The sequence below is a fragment of the Ranitomeya variabilis genome, chromosome 4 (genome assembly GCF_051348905.1).
Source record: "Ranitomeya variabilis isolate aRanVar5 chromosome 4, aRanVar5.hap1, whole genome shotgun sequence".
Classification (NCBI taxonomy): Eukaryota; Metazoa; Chordata; class Amphibia; order Anura; family Dendrobatidae; genus Ranitomeya; species Ranitomeya variabilis.
The window spans coordinates 269,966,200-269,992,620 of record NC_135235.1 but is presented as its reverse complement, the minus strand read 5'-3'; the positions used below and the strand labels follow the sequence as shown (position 1 = coordinate 269,992,620).

The following is a 26,421-nucleotide window of genomic DNA, read 5'->3' as shown; positions in this document are numbered from 1 at the left end:
CCGACAGCGATCTCATGTGCTAATGGCAGCTTTAACCACTTGAGCCTAATCAGACCATGTGCCAACTTGCAGAGATTATTAGTTCTGGCAAATATATGATGAAATATTCATGTAGATGCACACATGGCGTGTATGAACTCTTGACGGTTGAAAATCTAATGTGTATGGAGGCCTCCTGCCTCTCCCCCGACATTATCTGTCTATAAGGATCTGGCATGTCCGATTTCAGACTGACAATCTATAGTTGTCAGTAACATAAGCCAATGAGTCAGAAAACAGATCTCTCATAGAGAACACAGGAGTGTCCGGCAGAGCAAGCGCTCCTGGGTATGAGGGAGACAGAAAAGATAGCAGCCGAATGATCGGCTGGTGTGTGGGGACCCTTTGATAACACATGGGTGTGGGGGTATAATATTTTATTGTTTAATAATTCAGGTTTTGTTTTCTAAAAGTGTGAAAATCTTTCTTGCAGAGGAAGTATCAGCATTGCACTATATTTAAGGCATCTTACTTTTGGGCTGAAAGGTTCAGGAGACAGTGCACTGATGTCAAGAACTTTCTCAAGTGATCGACTGCCAAGTCCAAAGTCCTGTAAAGAAAAAAAAAAATAATAGAAAGAAAATGTGATAAAGCAAATGTGAACGGCTGATATATTCCTAATTCTGTCCCATCTGTCAACATGAAAACCAAGAAAAAGTACAGAAAGGGCTCTGCTACTAAGTGCATTCACTCATGACCGATGGGGGGCTCCGACCTCTGAGAATCCTGCCGATCCATAAAATGTGCTGTGCTGTGCAGGGGGCAACCATAAGCCCCTTCATTCTCAGGATCAGCGGTCGGATCACCAGCGATCATTTGATTGCACATCATTCATAGAGATGGTCTCTACTATCTGAAGTTACCCATGTGGTAAGTGGCGATGGGACCTGGAAGTAAAGACCAGCGGAATCGAGTAAGACCCCATCCCCGGTATACAGAATAATAGTAATATCCTTTAGAGACGGGGCTTACCATAGTATCCAGGCCATTGTTACTTGGCTTGGGAAGATCCTTCACATCATCACTGAGTTCAGATTCCTGCAATAAAAATGAGAATTTGGATTTTACACAGTCTGTTCCCTTAACTCTGCTTCATTCTGGGCTTAGGAGTCCAGTGGGCGGGCCTACATTGTGATTGACATCTCACCCCTTTTGAGATTACATACAGATAGGTTGCAGTGAGTAAGTGTAAGAAGAGATGCTGTGATTAACCTTAAATGAGAGTTTTCTAGTTTGATCGTTCAGATAATGATCGGGAACGTTCCGATGTTAGTTTGTTCGGGTGATCATCACCCGTTGCAAAAGGTCTAAAACTTTCATTCGTTTTTCTGTTTGCTAGGCGTTCTTGCTCCGGTTCAAACATTAATTTATACGACGTTTATCAAGTAAAATAATGTGATATTTTATCAGTGAAAACTGACACAAAGGTAGCGATACATGACGAGTGGTGATGAGCGAACATGCTGGGATAAGGTGTTATCTGAGCATGCTCGTGTGCTAAATATTTTCGAGTCGACAGATGCAACACATGCTCAGATTGCCTAACAAACAGGAAATGCCTGCATGTGCTACGCCTCTCTAACAGCCCCGAGACATGCAGCCACGGGGACTCGAATATAATTTTTGAGACTCTCGGTCAGCACATGAGCATGCTCAGATAACACCGTATCCCAGCACGTTTGCTGATCACTAATGATGACCTATCACATCCCATAATCATGGGTGGTGGTGTAAAAGAGCAATACCTTTTCCCCCCTTTCAACCCAGTCCATTTAGCTCTAAACTGCTGGGATCAGAGTTCTCTCAAATCCTGACATTTCAAAAGATGTGTAACCCAGGGCTGGCATCTGTTGAGTATGGGATGCTAGCCGACCATCTGACTATATAATAAAGCATAAATGTTAAAACATCCTCTACCCATGGGACAAAGGATGACTTATTGATCGCTGTGGGGCCAGCCGCTGATCCCAAGAATGGAGCAGAGACGGGCATGCTCGCGGGGATCCCCCAAGAGATCAATAGGTTATAACTTATGTATTTAAAACATGTTGTCTCCAGAAAACAACCGATGTCCATTTGCTGTATTGGCGCTCGTGGTTATCCTTGGGGGCCCCTTTATTAGACAGAACAAAAATCAGATCTGTAAGTGCAGAAGTTTGTTTCAGAATGGCCCCCATCAAACATTACACCGTATGGCCATAAGCAGCTTCCTCTGGCGTCCAGCAGAACTTATGGCTATAGGTCAAGATGAGGAATTTTCTTTCTTTTTCCCTTTTTTGTTCAGACGGGGTGAGGACATTTGACTTCGAGCTTTAATACTTCTATATCCTACATTCTGGACATCTTCTTTGAGACAACCACCTCCTTAGAAGAGGACTATGGGCTGCAATGGTCGATGTTTGCAATACTCACTTATCGAACAATGGATCATACTTACACATGAGAAATGGTCTACTCTCTACGACCACTACTAAACAGATCACCTACTAATATAGTCTATCATGGAAGCCATGCGCTGGGGGTAAGGGATATTTCTTACATCCTGGGCATCGTGTTCCAGGATTCGATCCCCGGTACTGGAGCCCGGCTCTCCGGCTAAGGAGGCGGCAGAGATTTCTTCCTTAGCGTCACTCTCAGAGGAGTTTGGTGCAGGCTTTTCAGCTGGAGACATACTGTGCTCCTCCCGTATATCTGACCTTTCGCGTGATTCAGCCTGTGCTTTGACCAAACTGGTGTCCCGGACTCCCGGTGATGACCGAGCGGTGGAATGGAAAGTAGGATGCCCAATCGGACTCTCCTTTAATGCCGTCTAGAAAGAGTGGGAACATCAGTGTGCAATGGTAGCCCTGCACTCGGTCACCATTCAGCAATCTGTAGTCACGTAGGGCGACTGCAGAAATTTGTCTACAGCCCAGAAAACCCATTAAAAGCCACTTTGCCAAGTCTAATCAACACAAACGCTAATACATCTAGTGGGAAAGAAGGAAAGGCTGCACTCAGAGAAGGCTACAGGTGAGTGAGGAGGGATCACACACATGCAGGGTGTCCATGACATCACTGTGGCGTGATGTCATATGCCCAGGGCACCTCTCTTTTGCTCTCCTCTTCATCCTCGGATTGCCCAAGGTTCTGCAGCTCTGGCTCAGAGCCCTCGTCTGTACCGCTGGCTGCAATGGACTCATCTCTCCGCTCACTCTCCTGGATGACACACACAAATGGAACTTCCACTTCCAATATGACGAGCCGCGTGTATTGAACTTCCCAGGCCCATAGCTTTAGTGTGAATTACAGCTGCTTACCTCATATTCAAAGCCTAGAGATCCAATGTCCATGTGCAGGTTCTTGAGCAATCGAGCCGATCCCCGCGGACTCTGAAAGAAGTCATTCATGTTACCAAAGTTACCAAAAATGAACATGTCATGAGGTTTTATGCAAGAATGGGAAATCAAAGGGTCTTTTCAAAATGTGTCATTAAAGGGGTTGTCCACTTTAGTCTTTTATTTTTACAGATGTGGTTTTGTGGCACTTCCTAATATATAAGTATTGCAGGTTCTCCTCCTGTACTTGTTAATGCTGCCGTCATCACAAACTGCACAGCGCTCTTGTCCACAAAATGGCCAGCGATGGAGGAGCGTGAGACCAGACCAGCCCAACTTAAAAGAGATTTCTCAAATTGGAGGAAGCTGATGGACAGGTCTAGTCACCTTCTCCGCTAACAGTGGCCATTTTGCAGAGCTGAGCTGTAGTACCCGAGAGCGGCCGCTATGAATTATTCAGCTCCATACATCATGTACTTTCAGATGCGTCAGGGCCTACAAGCAGCTGATCGGTGTCGGACTCCCCCAAGGACCTGATAGTGATGACCTACACCAAGGATGGTCCATGAATGCCTTTAATTGACCATGTTTAGTACCTGATCTTCACTATCCAGCTCCCCTTCCTCATCTTCCTCCTCCAGACCTGGCAATGTCAGGCTCACTCTCTCTTCCGGCTGCTTTATCGTGGAATTCTTGATATACGTTGCATTTTTTTGTGGAAGTGCAGTAGAGACCTGATTGAAAAAACAAAACAAAACATGCATATGTACTTTAAAAAAATCCTGTAAGTTCACCTTCCCAAAACAAAAAAATGGCTAAAGATTGCAAAGCAATTGTTAAAACAAGCAACTTTGCAATGTACTTCCTATAATAAATCATCACAATTCTCAATAATAGAAGGAATAGGTTTTTATTGTTTACTCCTCATCCACTAAGTTACCGGCCACCTTCGCAGGCTAACAAGTTTTGGCTGTTCTCCTATGCGAGGATCACAGTTTATAAGCTCTTTTTATAGAGCTTGTAAGCACTGCTCTGAAGCTGACCAGATGGCTGGATCCATACCCTGCCGCTCCGGTATGGTAGCATTTGCCAGAACCAGAAGTGACGACACCCTGGGCAATGATGTCACTTGGGCAATGATGCCACTGATTGTCTGCAGGGTCAGGTAACAGATATTATAGAATTGCCTATAAATGAATACTTCCATAAAAACAGGCACATGGAAGTACTATAAGGGTGCAATATTACTAGATCTGATGCCAGCAGATCAAGAAAGCAACCGGCATCTGGTAAATGACCAAAATATGTAAGACAAGCGTCGTAACTCACTCCAGACGTGCCGCCCAACAGGTTGTCGAATCCTCCGGAGCTTCCGGCACTGCTGCTCAGAGATCCCCGAACTCCACCGCCGCCTCCGGCAGATTCCCCCACTGCACGTAAAGGGGCCAGACTGCCGAGAGGGCCCTGCACAGGTCCAAGAGGCGTCCCTAGAGACTATGGATAAAAGCACACGTGGAATAGAAGCCACAAAGAATATTCTCCGGAAACAACTCAGAATATCCAAAATCACCGTCTAAAGCAAACTGTGGTCTCATGGCTCATTTCAGACAACTCATCTGATAGATATGGTACGTGCTAAGCAGACAATATGCAAATCACTATATTATACATGATGTGGTCTTACCCCAGAAAAGTCACCAAAAAGTGCCGGCCACTGGCCGTGTCTCTCCATATAACCTCCGTCTCTAGAAGCAGAGATGCTGAGACAAGTGGCGGTGGGGTACTAACCCTACACAGGGAGTAGGGGAGGGTCTTTGTGTCAACACAGAAAGTGTGTGTGTGTGGGGGGGTCTTCATATCCCTACGGGGAGGGTCTTTGTCTCCCCACAGCAAGTGGGGGAGGGGCTTTATCGCCCTACAGGAAGTGGGGGAGGGTCTTTGTCACTCTGCAGGAAGTGGGGAGCGGGTCTTTGTCACTCTATAAGAACTGGGGAGCGGGTCTTTGTCACTCTGCAGGAAGTGGGGAGCGGGTCTTTGTCACTCTATAAGAACTGGGGAGCGGGTCTTTGTCACTCTGCAGGAAGTGGGGAGCGGGTCTTTGTCACTATAAGAACTGGGGAGCGGGTCCTTGTCACTCTACAGAAGTGGGGAGCGGGTCTTTTTCACTACAGGAAGTGGGGAGTGGGTCTTTGTCACTCTATAAGAACTGGGGAGCGGGTCTTTGTCAATCTACAGGAAGTGGGGAGCGGGTCTTTGTCACTCTACAGAAGTGGGGAGCAGGTCTTTGTCACTCTACAGAAGTGGGGAGCGGGTCTTTGTCACTCTACAGAAGTGGGGAGCAGGTCTTTGTCACTCTACAGAAGTGGGGAGCGGGTCTTTGTCACTCTACAGGAACTGGGGAGCGGGTCTTTGTCACTCTACAGGAACTGGGGAGCAGGTCTTTGTCACTCTACAGAAGTGGGGAGTGGGTCTTTGTCACTCTACAGAAGTGGGGAGCGGGTCTTTGTCACTCTACAGAAGTGGGGAGCGGGTCTTTGTCACTCTACAGAAGTGGGGAGCAGGTCTTTGTCAATCTACAGGAAGTGGGGGAGGGGCTTTATCGCCCTACAGGAAGTGGGGGAGGGTCTTTGTCACTCTGCAGGAAGTGGGGAGCGGGTCTTTGTCACTCTATAAGAACTGGGGAGCGGGTCTTTGTCACTCTGCAGGAAGTGGGGAGCGGGTCTTTGTCACTCTATAAGAACTGGGGAGCGGGTCTTTGTCACTCTGCAGGAAGTGGGGAGCGGGTCTTTGTCACTATAAGAACTGGGGAGCGGGTCCTTGTCACTCTACAGAAGTGGGGAGCGGGTCTTTTTCACTACAGGAAGTGGGGAGTGGGTCTTTGTCACTCTATAAGAACTGGGGAGCGGGTCTTTGTCAATCTACAGGAAGTGGGGAGCGGGTCTTTGTCACTCTACAGAAGTGGGGAGCAGGTCTTTGTCACTCTACAGAAGTGGGGAGCGGGTCTTTGTCACTCTACAGAAGTGGGGAGCAGGTCTTTGTCACTCTACAGAAGTGGGGAGCGGGTCTTTGTCACTCTACAGGAACTGGGGAGCGGGTCTTTGTCACTCTACAGGAACTGGGGAGCAGGTCTTTGTCACTCTACAGAAGTGGGGAGTGGGTCTTTGTCACTCTACAGAAGTGGGGAGCGGGTCTTTGTCACTCTACAGAAGTGGGGAGCGGGTCTTTGTCACTCTACAGAAGTGGGGAGCAGGTCTTTGTCAATCTACAGGAAGTGGGGAGCGGGTCTTTGTCACTCTACAGAAGTGGGGAGCAGGTCTTTTTCACTACAGGAAGTGGGGAGTGGGTCTTTGTCACTCTGTAAGAACTGGGGAGCGGGTCTTTGTCACTCTATAAGAACTGGGGAGCGGGTCTTTGTCACTCTACAGGAACTGGGGAGCAGGTCTTTGTCACTCTACAGAAGTGGGGAGTGGGTCTTTGTCACTCTACAGAAGTGGGGAGCGGGTCTTTGTCACTCTACAGAAGTGGGGAGCGGGTCTTTGTCACTCTACAGAAGTGGGGAGCAGGTCTTTGTCAATCTACAGGAAGTGGGGAGCGGGTCTTTGTCACTCTACAGAAGTGGGGAGCAGGTCTTTGTCACTCTACAGAAGTGGGGAGCGGGTCTTTGTCACTCTACAGGAACTGGGGAGCGGATCTTTGTCACTCTACAGGAACTGGGGAGCAGGTCTTTGTCACTCTACAGAAGTGGGGAGTGGGTCTTTGTCACTCTACAGAAGTGGGGAGTGGGTCTTTGTCACTCTACAGAAGTGGGGAGCAGGTCTTTGTCACTCTACAGAAGTGGGGAGCAGGTCTTTGTCACTCTACAGAAGTGGGGAGCGGGTCTTTGTCACTCTACAGGAACTGGGGAGCGGGTCTTTGTCACTCTACAGGAACTGGGGAGCAGGTCTTTGTCACTCTACAGAAGTGGGGAGTGGGTCTTTGTCACTCTACAGAAGTGGGGAGCTGGTCTTTGTCACTCTACAGAAGTGGGGAGCAGGTCTTTGTCACTCTACAGAAGTGGGGAGTGGGTCTTTGTCACTCTACAGAAGTGGGGAGCAGGTCTTTGTCACTCTACAGAAGTGGGGAGCAGGTCTTTGTCACTCTACAGAAGTGGGGAGCGGGTCTTTGTCACTCTACAGGAACTGGGGAGCGGGTCTTTGTCACTCTACAGAAGTGGGGAGTGGGTCTTTGTCACTCTACAGAAGTGGGGAGCGGGTCTTTGTCACTCTACAGGAACTGGGGAGCGGGTCTTTGTCACTCTACAGGAAGTGGGGAGCAGGTCTTTTTCACTACAGGAAGTGGGGAGCGGGTCTTTGTCACTCTATAAGAACTGGGGAGCGGGTCTTTGTCACTCTACAGGAAGTGGGGAGCGGGTCTTTTTCACTACAGAAGTGGGGAGTGGGTCTTTGTCACTCTATAAGAACTGGGGAGCGGGTCTTTGTCACTCTACAGAAGTGGGGAGCGGGTCTTTTTCACTACAGGAAGTGGGGAGTGGGTCTTTGTCACTCTATAAGAACTGGGGAGCGGGTCTTTGTCACTCTACAGAAGTGGGGAGCAGGTCTTTGTCACTCTACAGAAGTGGGGAGCGGGTCTTTGTCACTCTACAGAAGTGGGGAGCGGGTCTTTGTCACTCTACAGGAACTGGGGAGCGGGTCTTTGTCACTCTACAGGAAGTGGGGAGCGGGTCTTTTTCACTACAGGAAGTGGGGAGCGGGTCTTTGTCACTCTACAGGAAGTGGGGAGCGGGTCTTTGTCACTCTACAGGAACTGGGGAGCGGGTCTTTTTCACTACAGAACTGGGGAGCGGGTCTTTGTCACTCTACAGAAGTGGGGAGCGGGTCTTTTTCACTACAGGAAGTGGGGAGTGGGTCTTTGTCACTCTGTAAGAACTGGGGAGCGGGTCTTTGTCACTCTATAAGAACTGGGGAGCGGGTCTTTGTCACTCTACAGGAACTGGGGAGCGGGTCTTTTTCACTACAGAAGTGGGGAGTGGGTCTTTGTCACTCTATAAGAACTGGGGAGCGGGTCTTTGTCACTCTACAGGAAGTGGGGAGCGGGTCTTTGTCACTCTACAGGAAGTGGGGAGCGGGTCTTTGTCACTCTACAGGAAGTGGGGAGTGGGTCTTTGTCACGCTACAGGAAGATGGGGATTTCCAATCTCTGCAGTAAGTTGGGGCATGTCTTGTCTCTCTTCAGGAAGCGGGATGGGTCACAGTCTCTCTTCTGTCTGTCAAACTGCACACAGATAAACAGAAAGGTACAGAACAGACGTCTGGCACTCTCGGAATCCTTGTGTGAGACCTCTGCAAGCTGCATGGAATAACAGGAGTGTTGCTGGATATTCACAATTTCTGTTATATCACCGCTGACATGATCTCGCATAGATAATGGTTGTATCCTGGGAGCCAAAAAATTCTATGTAATCAAACGGTTAGCACATTCTAGTCGGGATATTTTACATTTTGTAAATATTGTTGAAGGATCTCTCAAGTTGAGGTGCATGAAAGATGAGGGACGTGGACCTCCAGAAGACAGTAAGAAATATAATAAGTCCTTATGACTTACCATCATGGAAACTCAAATATAAAAATATAAAACCATTCAAAAATTGTTGGCTCATTTATCATACACACTGATAGGTATTTGTGCAGAGAGCAATTCACACCAACCATTGAAAATTATTTTCTTTCTCCGATGGACGGCCGGTTACACAGAAATTCTCCGACATGTTAGCACGCCACTACATTCACTGACAACCTATAATTTTAGAATTACAAACTCCCAAAGAGATAGGGAATGTGACATTCGCTGCTGTCAATCACCCCCTAAAAGGGGTTGTCTAATATTCTTTCTTCAGGAGCGAACCGTTTCCCTGCCTTCCTGCTTGCCGGAGTGGCGGTGCGCTCCTGAAGACTGACAGCTCGGACCAACGCCATGGTCACACTGCAAGTTTTAGCTCTGGAGCATGAGAGGAGCATAGGGACACGGACAAGTGCAAACCGGGCAGGACTGGTGCTCTGTGGAGGTAGCTGGTAACATGGGCAACAAGCAGTAAACTATAAACCCTCATCACATACCATTCCACCCACATGACTTCCCAGTCTTCGCTCCCCATTGTTCTTTCAATGACATTTCTTCCCTTACCTCTACGCTATGTTGCACATCAGGATATTGTTTCTTACAGCTCTCTGTAGGGCGATGACCTTCCCTTTCCAACCCAAAATTCTGGGCTCGCCTGTACTGCAGCCTACTTGAATGTCCAGCACTTCCTCGTCCTTTCTCAGGATTTATTGCCTCTACATAATTCTGTTTATTCATAAAGGAAAACATTAATAAGGGACTAACTTTCACATTTGGGGAATATGACGGCTCGTCAATTGGATGTTTGGGATCGGACTCGGCAAACTTTTGGGATGAGCAAGAACGGTGACTGTGCCGTTGAGGTTGGAGCTTCCAACCTGGGTGACTTTTAATGCTTGGACATGACAGAGAGCAATCACTTAATTCATCCAAGGTGTCTATACAAGGTGGAGACCTTTTGCTAAGAGCAATTCCTTCAGAAAATGGTTCTTCTAGCTCATCCTTCTCTGCATCGCTGCCCGTTTTTGTGTTGCTTTCTACGGTGGCGTACTGCTGCTGCCACTGCTCTGCCTTGCTGATCGTTTCTCTTCCCTCGACACATCTTTCCACGCACTTTTCACTATTCTGATACTTTTCTTTCACAGGACCTGGAGAGATCAAATCTTTTTGTAGGACCTTTGAGGTTCTAATCAAATGGTTAAGAACTTGACCTGGAACTTCTCCCTCACTGAGTTCACTAGTTTGCTCGATCACATTTATAAAAGGGTATTTTACATCTGAATCATCCTCGGATGCGCTCGATACGTCTAGTGCGGTAACAGGTACGAGTTCTTTGTGTCGCACCCCGGTATTCGGAGGTGGATTGCACACTCGACCTACTATCGGCTCATGGTCGACCACAGAGACGCCTTCTGTCCTCCAGAAAAACTCATCTAAGATGCTCGTGCTCTGCTCTACTTCCAAAGGCTGCAGTCTGTGCGGTGCTCTGGCTCTCCCTGTACAAGACACATCGGCTCGCACTGCCTCCTTCTTCTCCCTATCTTCATCTTCCCTGGGATTCTGTCTACCTGACGCTTGAGACTGTAATGTACAGGAAAGGTTTGAGGACGGATGATTTTCCTTTCCTGGTGCAGCCTAAACACGCAATACGGAAACAGAATATATTAATTACTGCTGGGAATACTTCTAGGTTAACATCTATTTTTCCTATTTTTAAGAGTCCAGTGGGTGGTCCTATCATTTATAGTTGGTAGTCAACGAGAAGGACCGCCCTCTGGACTCCTAAACTCAAAATTTAAGGAAATAAAATAAAAAAGTTCTACTGAATCTTTACCCACAATACTATATATAAATGTGCTGAGCTCCTCCTGCCCTAAATCATGGTGTTGGCAAATCTGACACTTAAGGGGAACCGATCAGATCCACCATTGTCACAAAACTGTCACTATTGATCATTAGAGCCCTATTACTGAATTGTAATCAAGTTCTTGATGCTGCAAACCTCTCCTGTTATGTGAGGCAAAAAAAACCAAAACAATTTTATATCATCGTCCGTTATATGCAGGACTAGTCCTGCATAGTCGGGTGGGCCTTCCTTGTGGGCCTTCCTTGTCCCTTGTTCCTTGTCCCCAGACTGGTCCCGCCTTAGGTTCGGCCCATCAGTGCGGTTGCGTCTTCCTCCCTATTGACATCACATCTTCATTGTCAGAAACCTCACAATGTCCCGCGTGGAACATAGGACCAGCGATCCGATCAGCTTGCAAAAAGGTATCGCAAAGAGCTGTCGAGAGCTGCCCTCATTGCCTAGCAAACCGGCTGATCTCAGACATCAGTGGTGGAAAACTCCTCTAAGGATAAAAGGGGGGGACTATACACAATTTTCGCATGCTCTCAGTATAGAGGTTTCTATCTTATTATATGTATACAGTACGTACAGTAAGATACTCTGCACCATAATGTATAAAGTGAATTAGACAGTCCGTGGGGAGACAGGGGGGCTCTCGTCTCTCATCCAGATTACATTTTCCCACCTGAGCTTTCCCCTAAGAATAAGGATTTACGCTCTAAATCATGTTTTTAGCTCTTGCCGATTTACAGACAAGATCTAGTCGCCGGTACGTTGGCGCGTTTTAGGCTCATTTTATTCTGCGTAGAAGTAATTAACGGATACAAAAGCCTACACTGACGAGAGAGCTTCTTGGCAAGTGAGAGACATCCGAGATCAATAGACATCAAGGAAGAATACAGGAATAGCACGTTATTTACTAGCGCATTGATCTGCTGGAGAATATATGCACCGTCCTGATCCCATCATTGACTGCACGGAATATTATCTTGGATAGCCCCCATTAGTGCACTGCACATATTTCGACAATAGTGGTCAATTTGCACCCACTAAGAAAAAAAAAGTGGAACAGCAGAGATAAAATTTTAAGGGGTGTAACATGGCATAATCATCAGCAGTCATCTACTCTTGTTCCCTGCGATCCAGCCCTGTCCCTTCTGCCGTGTTCCTGATCTTTGTTTTACATACGGGTGGCACATGATCACCCGCAGCGGTCACTTTCTGTGCTACTGCCACCATGGCTCCTATCGCTGAGCAGTGATGTCGGTGATACAGCGCGTGACCAAAACGGCCACCGATTGGCATCAGCAGTCCTGTGTAAATAAAGCCTGAAAGCACTGCAGAAGGGTCAGGGCTGGATTGCTGGGAGGTGAGTAAGGAAAACATTGTAAGAGCAGCCAGAGAGATCAGGAATGGTGAATGAAAATGACATAGTAGGTGGACGACCAGAAGACTAATCGCACACCTGAACCACATGGGGAGAGGAGACTGAAATATACCATCACAGGGAACAGGGCGTATATACACACGTGGTCAAAATGTTGGTACCCCTCGTTTAATGACAGATAAACCCACAATGGTCACAGAAATAACTTGAATCTGACAAAAAGTAATAATAAATAAAAGATCTATGAAAATGAGCAAATATCAGACATCGCTTTTCAACCATGCTTCCACAGAATCTAAAAAAAAAGAAATCTCCTGAAACAGGCCTAGCCCGAAATGAAGGTACCCTTAACTTAATATTTTGTTGCACAACCTTTTGAGGCAATCACTGCAATCAAACAATTCCTGTAACTGTCAATGAGACTTCTGCCCCTCTTGACAGGTATTTTGGCCCACTCCTCAAGAGCAAACTGCTCCAGTTGTCTCGTCTTTGAAGGTTGCCTTTAGTTTCAGCTCTTTCCAAAGATGCTCAATAGGATTCAGGTCAGGGCTCATACAAGGCCACTATTGTCCAATGTTTTCCTCTTAGCCATTCTTGGGTGTTTTTATAGCTGTGTGTTTTGGGTCATTATCCTGTTGCAAGACCCATGACCTGCGACTGAGACCAAGCTGACACTGGGCAGCACATTTCTCTCTAGAATCCCTTGATAGTCTTGAGATTTCATAGAAACCTGCACAGATTCTAGGCACCCTGTGCCAGATGCAACAAAGCAGCCCCAGAACATAACAGAGCCTCCTCCATGTTTCACAGGAGGGACAGTGTTCTTTTCTTGATATGCTTCATTTTTCCATCTGTGAACATAGAGCTGATGTGCCTGGCCAAAAAGTTCAATTTTTGTCTCATCCATCTCCCAGAAGCTTTGTGGCTTGTCAACATGTAGTTTGGTAAATTCCAGTCTGGCTTTTTTATGATTTTTTTCAACAATGGTGTCCTCCTTTGTCGTCTCCCATGAAGTCCACTTTGGCTCATACATCGATGGATGGTGTGATCTGACACTGATGTTCCTTGAGCTTGAAGTTCACCTTTAATCTGTTTAGAAGTTTTTCTTGGCTCTTTTGCTACCATTCTTATTATCCGTCTCTTTGATTTGTCATCAATTTTCCTCCTGCGGCCACGTCCAGGGAGGTCGGCTACAGTCCCATGGATCTTACATTTCTGAATATGTGCAACTGTAGTCACAGGAACGTCAAGCTGCTTCGAGATGGTCTGATAACTTTTACCTTTAGCATGTTTGGCTATATTTTTCTTTCTAATCTCCTGAGACATCTCTTTCCTTCGGTTCCTCTGGTCCATGTTGAGTGTGATACACACCATGTCACCACACAGCACAGTATCTGTAGCGCTATATACAGGCCACTCACTGATTCCAGGATTGTAGACACCTGTGATGATAGTTAATGGACACACCGCGATTTAACATGTCCCTTTTGTCACATTATTTTTAGGGGTGCCATCATTTCTGTGCAGGCCGATTTCATGAGTTTTATTTATTTTTTTTTAAATTCAGTGGAAGCATGGTTGAAAAGCAATGTCTGACTCATTTGTTCATTTTCATAGATCTTTTATTTATTATTACTTTGTCAGATTCAAGTTATTTCTGTGACCATTGTGGGTTTTCCTGTCATTAAACGAGGGGTACTAACAATTTTGACCACATGTGTATATGTTATGTGCATAGAGCCTTTGGCTGCCATGATACGGCAGAATCCTAATATTTCAGGAGTAGAGATAAGAAATAATGTCTACAAGATCTCACTGTTTGCGGATGATGTACTTTTGACCCTTACTAAACTACATACTACGTTACCCAATCTTATGGAGGTGTTAAAGATTTACGGGTTATAAAATAAACACCAATAAATCAGAAGCCATGCCGTTAAATGTTCCTGCGGGTGTTCTGCATCACTTGAAATTAAATTTTAAATTTAGACAGAAAACTGAAGCTGTTAAGTATTTGGGGTTCACCTGTCCTCTTCTTACAATACACTTTATAATTGCAATTTTCCGTCATAGTTTTCTAAAATGGGGAAATTATTAGATAAATGGATGTCCCTTTCGCTTTCCTTGATGGGTCGTATAGCTTCTACTAAGATGTCTCTCCTCCCTAGGGTGCTTCACTATTTTGAAACTCTTCCAGTTAAAGTTCCTATGAGGGAACGTAAGTCCCTTCAGGGTTCTATAATGAAGCTCATCTGGAAGGGTAGGCGCCATCGTATCTCTAAGCGTGTCCTTGTCTCCCATAGGACGCAGGGGGTCTCTATCCCTGGTATTGCTGGGTATTAATGGGCGGCTCATCTACATAGGATCCCCCCCATGGGTCTCTTTGTGGCCTTATAACAAATGGACGGAAATAGAAAAGTTATGGCTAGCCCCAATCCACCCGAATGCTTTATTATGGACAAACAAACCCATCAGGGCTTTATTCCTGCTATTGGGACCCATACAGTTCACAAGAGAAGTCTGGTTAGAGTGTAAGAGGAGGTTTAACCCCTTAATGACAGCCAATACGTCTTTTACCTGACCTGAGATATAAGAGAATAGCCTCCCCATACAGGTGACAATCCCGCAGCTGTCCAATGTACACTATAGCTGACAACTTGCTGCATCAGCCACGATCAGTGTTTGCAATGTCCAAATCTGTTTAACCCCTTAGATGCTGCTTTGAATAGTGACTACATCATTATAAATGGTTAACAGACTGTGGGGGCTTCCTCCTAATCCCAATTGGTGCCCTCAGATCATGATTTTTTGGTCCTGATGTTTGCGATTGGCAATTCATGACCAAATTCTGGCCTGCAAGTACGCCTGCGGCAGAGCCGCTGCGTGAAGCCAAGAAGAGGACGTCATCGTAAGAAGATAGGAGGCCCCGGACCGGACCACGGCGCCCATCGTACCGTGACCTCCCCTGGGTGAGTATAATCTAACCTCTTTTTCTCATCTTTCAGGATACATCGGGGGCTTATCTACAGCATTACAGAATGCTGTAGATAAGCCCCTGATGCTGGTGGGCTTAGTTCACCTTCGATTTTGGGGGTGACAGGTTCCCTTTAAAGGTGTCCTCACCATCTGACTTTGAGAGGATTCGCAAAAGGGGCCCATCTACCAAGAGATTAATCTCGGAAATATATAATAAACCATCCCCAAGGGGGTCAGCAATTAAAACACCCGTACATGACTAGGTGGGAGTCCATTTTGGGGAGAGGTCTGTCGCCTCAAACCTGGCAACATATTTGGGATAGGGCAGCTAAATCCTCTATTTGCACTCTCCATAAGGAAAATCAGTATAACATTTTGATGTTCTGGTATCACACTCCGGATCTCCTCCACAGATTGAACCCTTAACTCTCGAACCTTCGCTGGCGTTGTGGTTTGGAAGCTGGCTCTCAATATCACATCGTTTGGTCTTGCCCGAAATCAGTAATTTTTGAGAGGAAGCGAGAGCCTTAATTTGCAGGGTTCTTTTTGTGGAGGTTGAATTGGACCCAGCCATTTTCCTTCTTAATGTCTCTCCTAAAAGGATGGGGGGAAATTTAGCTAAATTGCTGTTACACATTCTCAGTGCGGCGCGATGTTTGATAGCTCTTAATTGGAAACAGGCCTCTCCCGCTCCCAAATAGGATTGCTGATATCTGTAGAATGGAACATATGACGGCTTTGATGAGAGCTGGAGTGGACAGGTTTGATACGATTTGGGCTCCCTGGGACTATTACTGGGCTCAGTTTGGCGGTTAGGAATGATTTCTCTTAAAATTCCTACACAGTTTGTGCCTCTTCCCCCTTCTCCTTATCCCTCCCTGTCTATGTCTTTTCCTTATTATTTTTGTTTAGGCATCATCTAATGGATCATAAGTCTGATCTACCCTGCAGTGGAATCAATCATTCTTACCTATAGCATATTTTGTACTTGAAGATTTCTCAAATGTCTTTTTTTCTATTTTGGCATTTCCATTAGATTTTGACTGATGTCTAGAATCTTACTGCATCGTTATCAGGATTGATGTGTGTAATTGTGTAAATTTAAACCTTAATAACAATTTACAGTTGTTAAAAAAAAAAAAAAAACTTATCAAGACATTCTCATCCCTCACATGATGTCAATTTTCCAAAATTTTATGCAAACTGGGAAAATACCTGAAGAAATGATTCAGGCAACAATTATAACCCTCCCAAAACCAGGGAACACCCCTGATCGGACCGCCAATTTTAGGCCGGTGTCATTATTGAAAACGGTCCTAAAAATCTACTCCAAAATTCTAGCAAGTAGAATCTCAGAAATAATTCTGACCTTAGTGCAAAAAGATCAAGTGGGTTTTGCTAAATTTAGACAGACCTTGGATGGCACGAGGAGGATGATCGATATCATCCATATAGCCAGGGGGAGGCGGACCCCCCCTCTATCCATATAGCCGGGGGGATGCGGACCCCCTCTATCCATATAGCCGGGGGGGATGCGGACCCCCTCTATCCATATAGCCCGGGGATGCGGACCCCCTCTATCCAGATAGCCAGGGGATGCGGACCCCCTCTATCCATATAGCCAGGGGATGCGGACCCCCTCTATCTACATCTCCATCTACACCTTCGGTCTGGGACAGCTCATAGAATCCCACGGTATGCACTACCATCTCTATGCTGATGACACGCAGATCTACCTATCCGGACCTGACCTCACCTCCTTACTTACCAAAATCCCACACTGTCTGTCTGCTATTTCAGCCTTCTTTTCTGCTCACTTTCTACAACTGAACATGGACAAAACAGAATTCATCATCTTTCCCCCATCTCACTCTACCCCGCCACCAGACCTATCCATCAATGTCAATGGCTGCTCACTTTCCCCAGTCCCACACGCCCGGTGCCTCGGGGTGATCCTCGACTCTGCCCTCTCTTTCAAGCCACATATCCAAGCCCTTGCCTCCTCCTGCCGCCTCAAACTCAAAAACATTTCCCGGATCCGCGCATTCCTTGACCGTGATACCACAAAAACACTAGTGCATGCCCTTATCATCTCCCGCCTCGACTACTGCAACCTCCTACTCTCTGGACTCCCCTCTAGCACTCTGGCACCACTCCAATCCATCCTACACTCTGCTGCTCGACTAATCTACCTGTCTCCCCGCTATTCCCCAGCCTCTCCCCTATGCCAAGCCCTTCACTGGCTTCCTATCGCCCAGAGACTCCAGTTCAAAACCCTCACAATGACCTACAAAGCCATCCACAACCTATCTCCTCCATACATCTGTGACATGATCTCCCGGTACCTACCAACACGCAACCTCCGATCCTCTCAAGACCTCCTTCTCTACTCCCCTCTCATCTCTTCTTCCCACAACCGCATCCAAGACTTCTCCCGTGCTTCCCCCATACTCTGGAACTCTCTACCACAACACATCAGACTCTCGCCTACCATAGAAACCTTCAAAAAGAACCTGAAGACTCACCTCTTCCGACAAGCCTACAGCCTGCAGTGATCCTCAAACTACTGAACCGCCGCACAACCAGCTCTGCCCTCTCCTAGTGTATCATCACCCATCCCCTGCAGACTGTGAGCCCTCGCGGGCAGGGTCCTCCCTCCTTATGTACCCGTGTGCCTTGTTTGTGCTCATGTTTAATGTATTTGTCTATACTTGCCCCGTATTTCACATGTAAAGCGCCATGGAATAAATGGCGCTATAAAAATGAATAATAATAATAATAATAATCCAAATAGCCGGGGGAGGCGGACCCCCTCTATCCATATAGCCAGGGGATGCGGACCCCCTCTACAGTATCCATATAGCCGGGGGGAGGCGGACCCCCTCTATCCATATAGCCGGGGGGAGGCGGACCCCCTCTATCCATATAGCCGGGGAGGGGACCCCCTCTATCTATATAGCCAGGGGGAAGCAGATCCCCTCTAAGCTCCTTTCTTTTGATGTCGAGAAGGCGTTTGATCAGGTGTATTGGGGGGGGGGGGGGGTTGTTTGAAGTACTGTCTAAATTTGGATTTGGCCGTAATATACGCCAAACGATCACGCCTCTATACTCTAACCCATCAGCCTCAGTTCTCACTTTGGGAATGATGTCGGAGACATTCAGTATCACTAATGGCACGAGACAGGGGTGCCCACTCTCTCCTCTAATATTCGCACTCATAATTGAACCCCTAACAGAAAAAAAATCAGATCGCACCCTGGAATAACCGGTATTATAATTGGAGATGCAGAGCACAAAAGCAGTCTGTTTGCTGACAATATTATTTTATCCCTTATGTATCCTGAAGAATCACTCAATAGAGTAACTGAAGTGATAGACTCATTCACCCGAGTATCATATTGCTAATTAAATATCCCCAAGTGCCAAATTTTAAATCTAACACCCTCCGCACCACATCCTGCAAACCTAAAAGCTAAATACCCCTTTACATGGGAAAATGAAAATATAACATATCTCGAAATACAATTAGCAATCTCATCAGAGAAAATGCTCTCACTGAATTATGAGGCTCTGAGACAAAAGATCAAAGACGACATGCTGCATATGAAGCAATATGACATGTCCTGGCTAGGAAGACTATCGTCCGTAAAAATGTTCATAATACCCCAACTATTGTACGTATTCTGCAACCTCCCTATCACAGTCCCATGAAAATACTCAAAGAATTACACACCATCATATTAAAGTATATATGGCAGGGAAAGCAGCAGAGAGTCAAGGCAGACATATTATACATCCCAATAAAAGAGCAGACACATTATACATCCCAATAAAAGAAGGAGGACAGGGCTGCCCCTCAGTGGTGAGATACTATAGAGCAGCCATATTATACATCCCAAGGCTGCCCCTCAGTGGTGAGATACTATAGAGGAGACATATTATACATCCCAATAAAAGGAGGAGGACATGGCTGCCCCTCAGTGGTGAGATACTATAGAGCAGCCATACTATACATCCCAAGGCTGCCCCTCAGTGGTGAGATACTATAGAGCAGACATATTATACATCCCAATAAAAGAAGGAGGACAGGGCTGCCCCTCAGTGGTGAGATACTATAGAGCAGACATATTATACATCCCAATTAACAGAAGGAGGACAGGGCTGCCCCTCAGTGGTGAGATACTATAGAGCAGACGTATTATACATCACAATAACAGAAGGAGGACAGGGCTGCCCCTCAGAGGTGAGATACTATAGAGCAGACGTATTATACATCCCAATAACAGAAGGAGGACAAGGCTGCCCCTCAGTGGTGAGATACTATAGAGCAGACGTATTATACATCACAATAACAGAAGGAGGACAGGGCTGCCCCTCAGAGGTGAGATACTACAGAGCATCTATATTATACATCCCAATAACAGAAGGACAGGGCTGCCCCTCAGTGATGAGATACTATAGAGCAGCCATATTATACATCCCAATAAAAGAGCAGACACATTATACATCCCAATAAAAGAGCAGACACATTTATACATCCCAATAAAAGGAGGACAGGGCTGCCCTCAGTGGTGAGATACTATAGAGTAGCCATATTATACATCCCAATAAAAGAGCAGACACATTATACATCCCAATAACAGAAGGAGAACAGGGCTGCCCCTCAGTGGTGAGATACTATAGAGCAGCCATATTATACATCCCAAGGCTGCCCCTCAGTGGTGAGATACTATAGAGCAGCCATATTATACATCCCAATAACAGAAGGAGGACAGGGCTGCCCCTCAGTGATGAGATACTATAGAGCAGACATATTATACATCCCAATAACAGAAGGAGGACAGGGCTGCCCCTCAGTGATGAGATACTATAGAGCAGCCATATTATACATCCCAATAAAAGAGCAGACACATTATACATCCCAATAAAAGAGCAGACACATTTATACATCCCAATAAAAGGAGGACAGGGCTGCCCTCAGTGGTGAGATACTATAGAGTAGCCATATTATACATCCCAATAAAAGAGCAGACACATTATACATCCCAATAACAGAAGGAGAACAGGGCTGCCCCTCAGTGGTGAGATACTATAGAGCAGCCATATTATACATCCCAAGGCTGCCCCTCAGTGGTGAGATACTATAGAGCAGACATATTATACATCCCAATAATAGAAGGAGGACAGGGCTGCCCCTCAGTGGTGAGATACTATAGAGCAGCCATATTATACATCCCAAGGCTGCCCCTCAGTGGTGAGATACTATAGAGGAGACATATTATACATCCCAATAAAAGAAGGAGGACATGGCTGCCCCTCAGGGGTAAGATACTATAGAGCAGCCATACTATACATCCCAAGGCTGCCCCTCAGTGGTGAGATACTATAGAGCAGACATATTATACATCCCAATAACAGAAGGAGGACAGAGCTGCCCCTCAGTGGTGAGATACTATAGAGCAGCCATATTATACATCCCAATAACAGAAGGAGGACTGGGCTGCCCCTCAGAGGTGAGATACTATAGAGCAGCCCTATTATACATCCCAATAAAAGAGCAGCCACATTATACATCCCAATAAAAGAGCAGACACATTTATACATCCCAATAACAGAAGGAGGACAGGGCTGCCCCTCAGTGGTGAGATACTATAGAGCAGAAATATTTGAACAACTAAGGTTGATGTGGAATGATAAAGATGACAGACATTGGATAGGAACTGAAAAACATCTGCTAAAATCCCCCAATGTTGCATCGTTCTTCTATTACATTCAGAGTCCAGGAGAGACCAGTCATTTAGATGCAGATTGGGATAAGTGTGTTAAATATCTGTGCTGCTGAATCACTAAAATTCCAGAGATTATTAGTACATGTGGCTATATTATTCTGTTCTTGTGGTGTTTCCTGATGAAGAAGTCTTGAACTCTGAAACGCGTAGAATAATATAGCCACATGTACTAATAATCTCTGGAATTTTAGTGATTCAGCAGCGCAGATATTTAACACACTTATCCCAATCTGCATCTAAACGACTGGTCTCTCCTGGACTTGTGGATCTGCTGCAGCGAATCTTTTCAATCAACTTAACCATATCTGGTGAGTGCAATCCTATGGATTAACCTTCTCAGGTAAGACACTATTTGCGCTCTTTCCTTCAACAGTGTTTATATCGTTCTTCTATTCACATATCATTGCCGGGTGACAGGAAATTGTGTCTGCCACCAATGGTGGAGGCAGCACTGGGGGTGTGGAGCATACTGATCAATAACCTGCACACGATTAATTTGGAGCTCTCTAAAGCCCCCCATCATTTCCTCTTCTGGCAGGTGACATCACACAACCACAGCAGTCACACAGCAGAGGCTGCAGGGGTGTGGACGAACATCAGGGGGTCAGAAGACGAGTCCTTTTGTTAACCTAAAGGCCATGATGGGCTCATTTCCTAAAAAGAAACAGTTTGGACAACTCATTTGTCTATGGTGGAGAATACACACTACAGAAGAAGTTCAGCAATCCTTCAGGTATAATCCACAGATGACTTATAACCACCAAACTATCTATAAATGACTTGTTTATTCTTTAAAGGTCCCTGGCAGAGTCCTTCACTCACCATTGCAGGTTTAGGAAGTTCCTTTGCCTTCTTGTCTTTCTTTTTTTCCTTCTTCTTTTTCTTCTCTCGCTTCTTTACGCCACTTTGGCTTTGCAGCTTTGCTCGCTCCTCTGTGACCAGTTCTCTGTAATGTTCATCTATTGGATGGTCCCACGTGGACTGGCCGGTGGCAAAGTTGAAATAATAGATGTCGCCGGTGACATCCTGGCTGCAAGACAAACAAGAGGGCACGGTCTGCGGAGAGCTGGTAACTCGCCTCGTAGGACTGTAGTCTTTACAGCAGGCATTATGGTAGTTATCTGGTGAAAACAAGTGATCCCCAATCCACAGGACGAGTGATAATAATTGGTGGGGGTCCGACCACTAGGAACTTGCAAGTGGAACTTTTAAAATTGCACTATTATGCCGCCATTTCATTCATTCTCTGCACTCGGCTTTGTCCGGCAAAGAATAAATGAAGCGAAGGTCAGAGGCCTTACATTTTGTAATGGGGATAAAAGTTCTTGGTCACGGCGAAAATTCCCTAATCTGCTGATTGGTGCAGGGTTCAGAGATGAGACACCCACCAACCAGCAAGTTATCACGGCTTTAACCAGGAACCTTTTGCTGACTGTTTCCAATCATAACCAAAGATCTGTCACTGCAACTCAATACAGATGCAGACGGTACCCAAACCTTCACGCTGGTACTAGCTCTATCACCCCGACCTCTCCAACAACATGCACGCTCGGATTGACCAAACATGCATGGGTTTTTCAGTGGGTAGAAGCAGGCAAGTCACTGGCAGACACTTCTGGCGGTGACTCCCTACCTAGCACAAAATAAAGCAGGATGACTAATGGTCGATTGCACATGTCCGATCTCAAAATGCTGGTTACATTGTTCTTCCGGAGATAAGCAGCCGGCCGACGTGTCAGTCGGGGGCACAGAAGAGCTCCTCTGTATGGGAGAGTCTGCTGTCTGCAGAACGATCAGTCGCAGCACCATTCAGCCGACAGCCATCAATCGTTTATGGTCGGCCTTAGGCTTATTTTTTTTCTGAGCGATTCCCCCACTAGGGCTCGATGTGAGGTGTGGCGTGACTTTCCCCTTACCATGGTTTCCAATCTGGAGGTAAAGGGGCAACAATCCCTTCCCGAGCCAACCACATCAGTTCAGCTTCAGCGTCTGGATCGATCCCTATCATCCTGGCGTACTCCTGAATTTCTAAAAAAAAATGTAAAAAGAGACAATATCAGAACTGCAAAAATGCAATCCTGCAAAGTGACAGCTTCACACTAAGTAAAGGTTAGTAACGTCAGCCCTAATGATGGCGGTCACCAGGATGCAATCTGGCTGAACAATGCGCCAGAACGACTTACACAGCGGGAACATGTCGTGATTGATTCTATATGTCCTGCATTACAAAATAAGGATGTGTTGGGGTTGGACGATCATTATGGCAGCTGCATTAAACTGGTGACTGTCTGTTCCACATGCTTTGCATAAATCAATAGTACGGGTAAACAGAAGAAGCTTTGCAATGCATCTTATCAGAGAAATTTGCTTCTTTCTCCACTTATAAGCCACTTCCCCTCCTCCCTACCTACTGAACTCATAACTCACTCTAAAAAACAGCTACAATCCATTTGCTCAAGACAAAATATTCTGCAGGTATCAGATTTCAGCTGCTATTTTAAGTCTATGAAGAGGGGAGGAGCACAGTGACGCTCCAAGTAAGAGATCATGCTGCATCTTTTAAGTAAGAGTTTCAGTGCTGGATTCACAGCAACACTACTCAGTAGACCTGCTGTATAATGTCCTCCATGCTGCTGCTTCTAAACAGGTCAAACATAGCGAATAGTCCTAGTTTACTAGTCCTCTAGTGATAATCTGGTTATCTGTAGCACGTCGCCTACCATGCTCTTGAGGTATGTAGCTTTCATCATGGTCTTCCTCCAGGATCAGCTGATCCCCCATTCGAGCTGCAGGAATAGCCAACATGTTGGAGCTTGACGCACGCAGGCCTATGGAGGGAAACCAGTTAGCAATCGCCAGATTCAACTCTCCGAGCCGAGGTCCCGCCTCTAAGGAGGTCTAAATACCCTAATCCAGCAGATGGACAGTATGAGACCACAAGTAAAAGGGTTATCCTACTAATAGTATTTATTACCTATGTATGATCGTGGAAGGTCCAACTGATATGACGATTGACTGAAAAGAGAGGTAGTGTGCATGTATGATCACAACTCCTACAGACAGTGATGGAACAGTGGTCCTGCATGTGCAGCACCTGTACTGTCACGTATGGGAGCAGCGGTCATGCGTGTGCTGCACCTGTCACATATGGGAGCAGTGGTCATGTATGTGCAGCACCTCTACTGTCACGTATGGGAGCAGTGATAATGGATGCGCAGCACCTCTACTGTCACGTATGGGAGCAGCGGTCATGCGTGTGCAGCACCTCTACTGTCACGTATGGGAGCAAAAGTGATGCGTGTGCAGCACCACTACTGTCATGTATGGGAGCAGTGGTGAATCGTGTGCAGCACCTCTACTGTCATGTATGGGAGCAGTGGTGAATCGTGTGCAGCACCTCTACTGTCATGTATGGGAGCAGTGGTGAAGCGTGTGCAGCACCTCTACTGTCATGTATGGGAGCAGTGGTGAAGCGTGTGCAGCACCTCTACTGTCACGTATGGGAGCAGCGGTCATGTGTGCGCAGCACCTCTACTGTCACGTATGGGTGCAACGGTCATGTGTGCAGAAAAATCTACAGTCACATACGGAAGCAGTGGTCATGCATGTGCAGCACCTCTACTGTCACGTATGGGAGCAGTGAAGCTTGTGCAGCACCTCTACTGTCACATACGGCAGCGGTGGTCAAGCATATGCAACACTTGTACTGTCACGTACGGAACACCACTCCCTGTTCTTGAGGTCAGTAAGGGAGCTGTAAGTAGGATAACCCTTGTAAAGGGTTGTACAATGAAAACGATAGCATAGATGTAAAACAACAAATACAGATCATACTCACCCTCCCCAAGTCCCACTCCAGTCCCTGTGTATTGGTCTGTGGTAAAATCACAATTAAAGGCACATCACCACTGCAGCCAATCATTCATTCTGCATACATCAGAAGAGAATCTGACCTCAGTGATTGGCTTCAGTAGAGATGTCTGCTGCAGCCAAAAGATAGAGACGGAAGCGGCAAAGGAGAGGCCGCGCTGAGCCTGGGGAGGGTTGTTTATGACTATGTAATTATTTGAAAGAGGCTATTATGCAAGAAGAAACCCCCTTTAATAATCCAGGGTGGTGAGGAAAAAAATTAAAATTGATACCCACCTCCATACTCTGCACCACTTCACCCACCAGTACACTACGGCTCAAACAAAATAAAATATCGGTAGCAGCGGTCATTTGAAGCCCCCTATTGGAACAACATTGGAGGGACACAGTGCAGAGTCCACAAGAGCAGTATTTTGTGTGGATTGTTTTTGTGCACAGAGCGTTTTTACTGCTTTTTTTTCTGTGCAGAAACAATGCAGTGTTTTACAGGAGCAGCAAAACAAATTGGATTTCTGAAATCTTAATCACATGGAGCAATTTTTTTCCTTGCGCTTTTTAGCTGCCATACTTTTCTCTTTGAAAATCGCAAGCATGTTAATTCTTTCAGCGGTTTGCTGTATTTTTTTACCCATTCAATGGAATGCATCAAAAAGGAAAAAAAAAAACATTAACAAAACAAAACATAATGTACGCAGCGTTTTTTCCACCTAACGCACTGCATCGTTTCATGCGGAAAAAATGCTGCAAAAATTTAAAAAAAAAACGCACTTTGTGAATATACCTTTATACTGTGCCAGCTAAGCAGATGACAATTCTCTAAGTTTCATGTACACATGGCAGAGATTTTCTATGAGTAATCAATCTACGGTGCGGATTTTTCCAATTCCACATGTCAATTTTTTGTGGGGATTTCAGCAGCTGCTGTAGAAAGTGTGAAATCTTCAACAAACTCCCAAAATCGGCATGCAGCAAGTGTATATTTTGCAATCTTTTCATATACACTGCTGGAAAATTCTCGCAAAATAAACAATGTTGTATTTAGCCTACGAGTATGCTCGCATGTTGCAAACTTGCAATAGATTGTCCGCAGTGCAATGTAGCAAAAGCCAAACAGGTGAGATTCTGACAAAACAGCATCTACAAGTTATAGAAAATCAATGCGCTAAAAATCTGCAGCATGTAACATCCTGCAATGCAAAGGATGAAATCGGCTACAAATCTGCAACAATATCTGCCACAAATACAGTCATGGCCAAAAGTATTGACACCCCTGCAATTCTGTCAGATAATACTCAGTTTCTTCCTGAAAATGATTGCAAACACAAATTCTTTGTTATTATTATCATCATTTAATTTGTCTTAAATGAAAAAACACAAAAGAGAATGAAGCAAAAAGCAAAACATTGATCATTTCACACAAAACTCCAAAAATGGGCCAGACAAAAGTATTGGCACCCTCAGCCTAATACTTGGTTGCACAACCTTTAGCCAAAATAACTGCGACCAACCGCTTCCGGTAACCATCAATGAGTTTCTTACAATGCTCTGCTGGAATTTTAGACCATTCTTCTTTGGCAAACT

At 45.8% G+C, this 26,421-nt stretch overlaps 1 protein-coding gene across 8 annotated transcripts in view; it reads right to left on the bottom strand.

The window, feature by feature from the left end:
• The window catches only part of CEP164 (centrosomal protein 164), an 84,697-nt gene that overhangs the window by 54,389 nt on the left and 3,887 nt on the right, over positions 1 to 26,421 (bottom strand). For 3 of the 8 annotated variants that reach the window (XM_077249878.1, XM_077249881.1, XM_077249879.1), the window contains exons 2-12: positions 23,691 to 23,798; positions 22,887 to 22,998; positions 21,793 to 22,000; positions 9,537 to 10,607; positions 4,686 to 4,850; positions 3,953 to 4,090; positions 3,339 to 3,410; positions 2,579 to 2,848; positions 1,012 to 1,077; positions 903 to 926; positions 512 to 589 (exon numbers count right to left, since the gene is read on the bottom strand). In XM_077249878.1, coding sequence (XP_077105993.1) covers positions 512 to 589; positions 903 to 926; positions 1,012 to 1,077; positions 2,579 to 2,848; positions 3,339 to 3,410; positions 3,953 to 4,090; positions 4,686 to 4,850; positions 9,537 to 10,607; positions 21,793 to 22,000; positions 22,887 to 22,998; positions 23,691 to 23,775 — 2,289 coding nt within the window. In that variant the 5' untranslated portion in view covers positions 23,776 to 23,798. The remainder of the gene's footprint in view (positions 1 to 511; positions 590 to 902; positions 927 to 1,011; positions 1,078 to 2,578; positions 2,849 to 3,338; positions 3,411 to 3,952; positions 4,091 to 4,685; positions 4,851 to 9,536; positions 10,608 to 21,792; positions 22,001 to 22,886; positions 22,999 to 23,690; positions 23,799 to 26,421) is intronic. The other 5 variants (XM_077249880.1, XM_077249882.1, XM_077249884.1 and 2 more) reach the window with 5 other exon arrangements.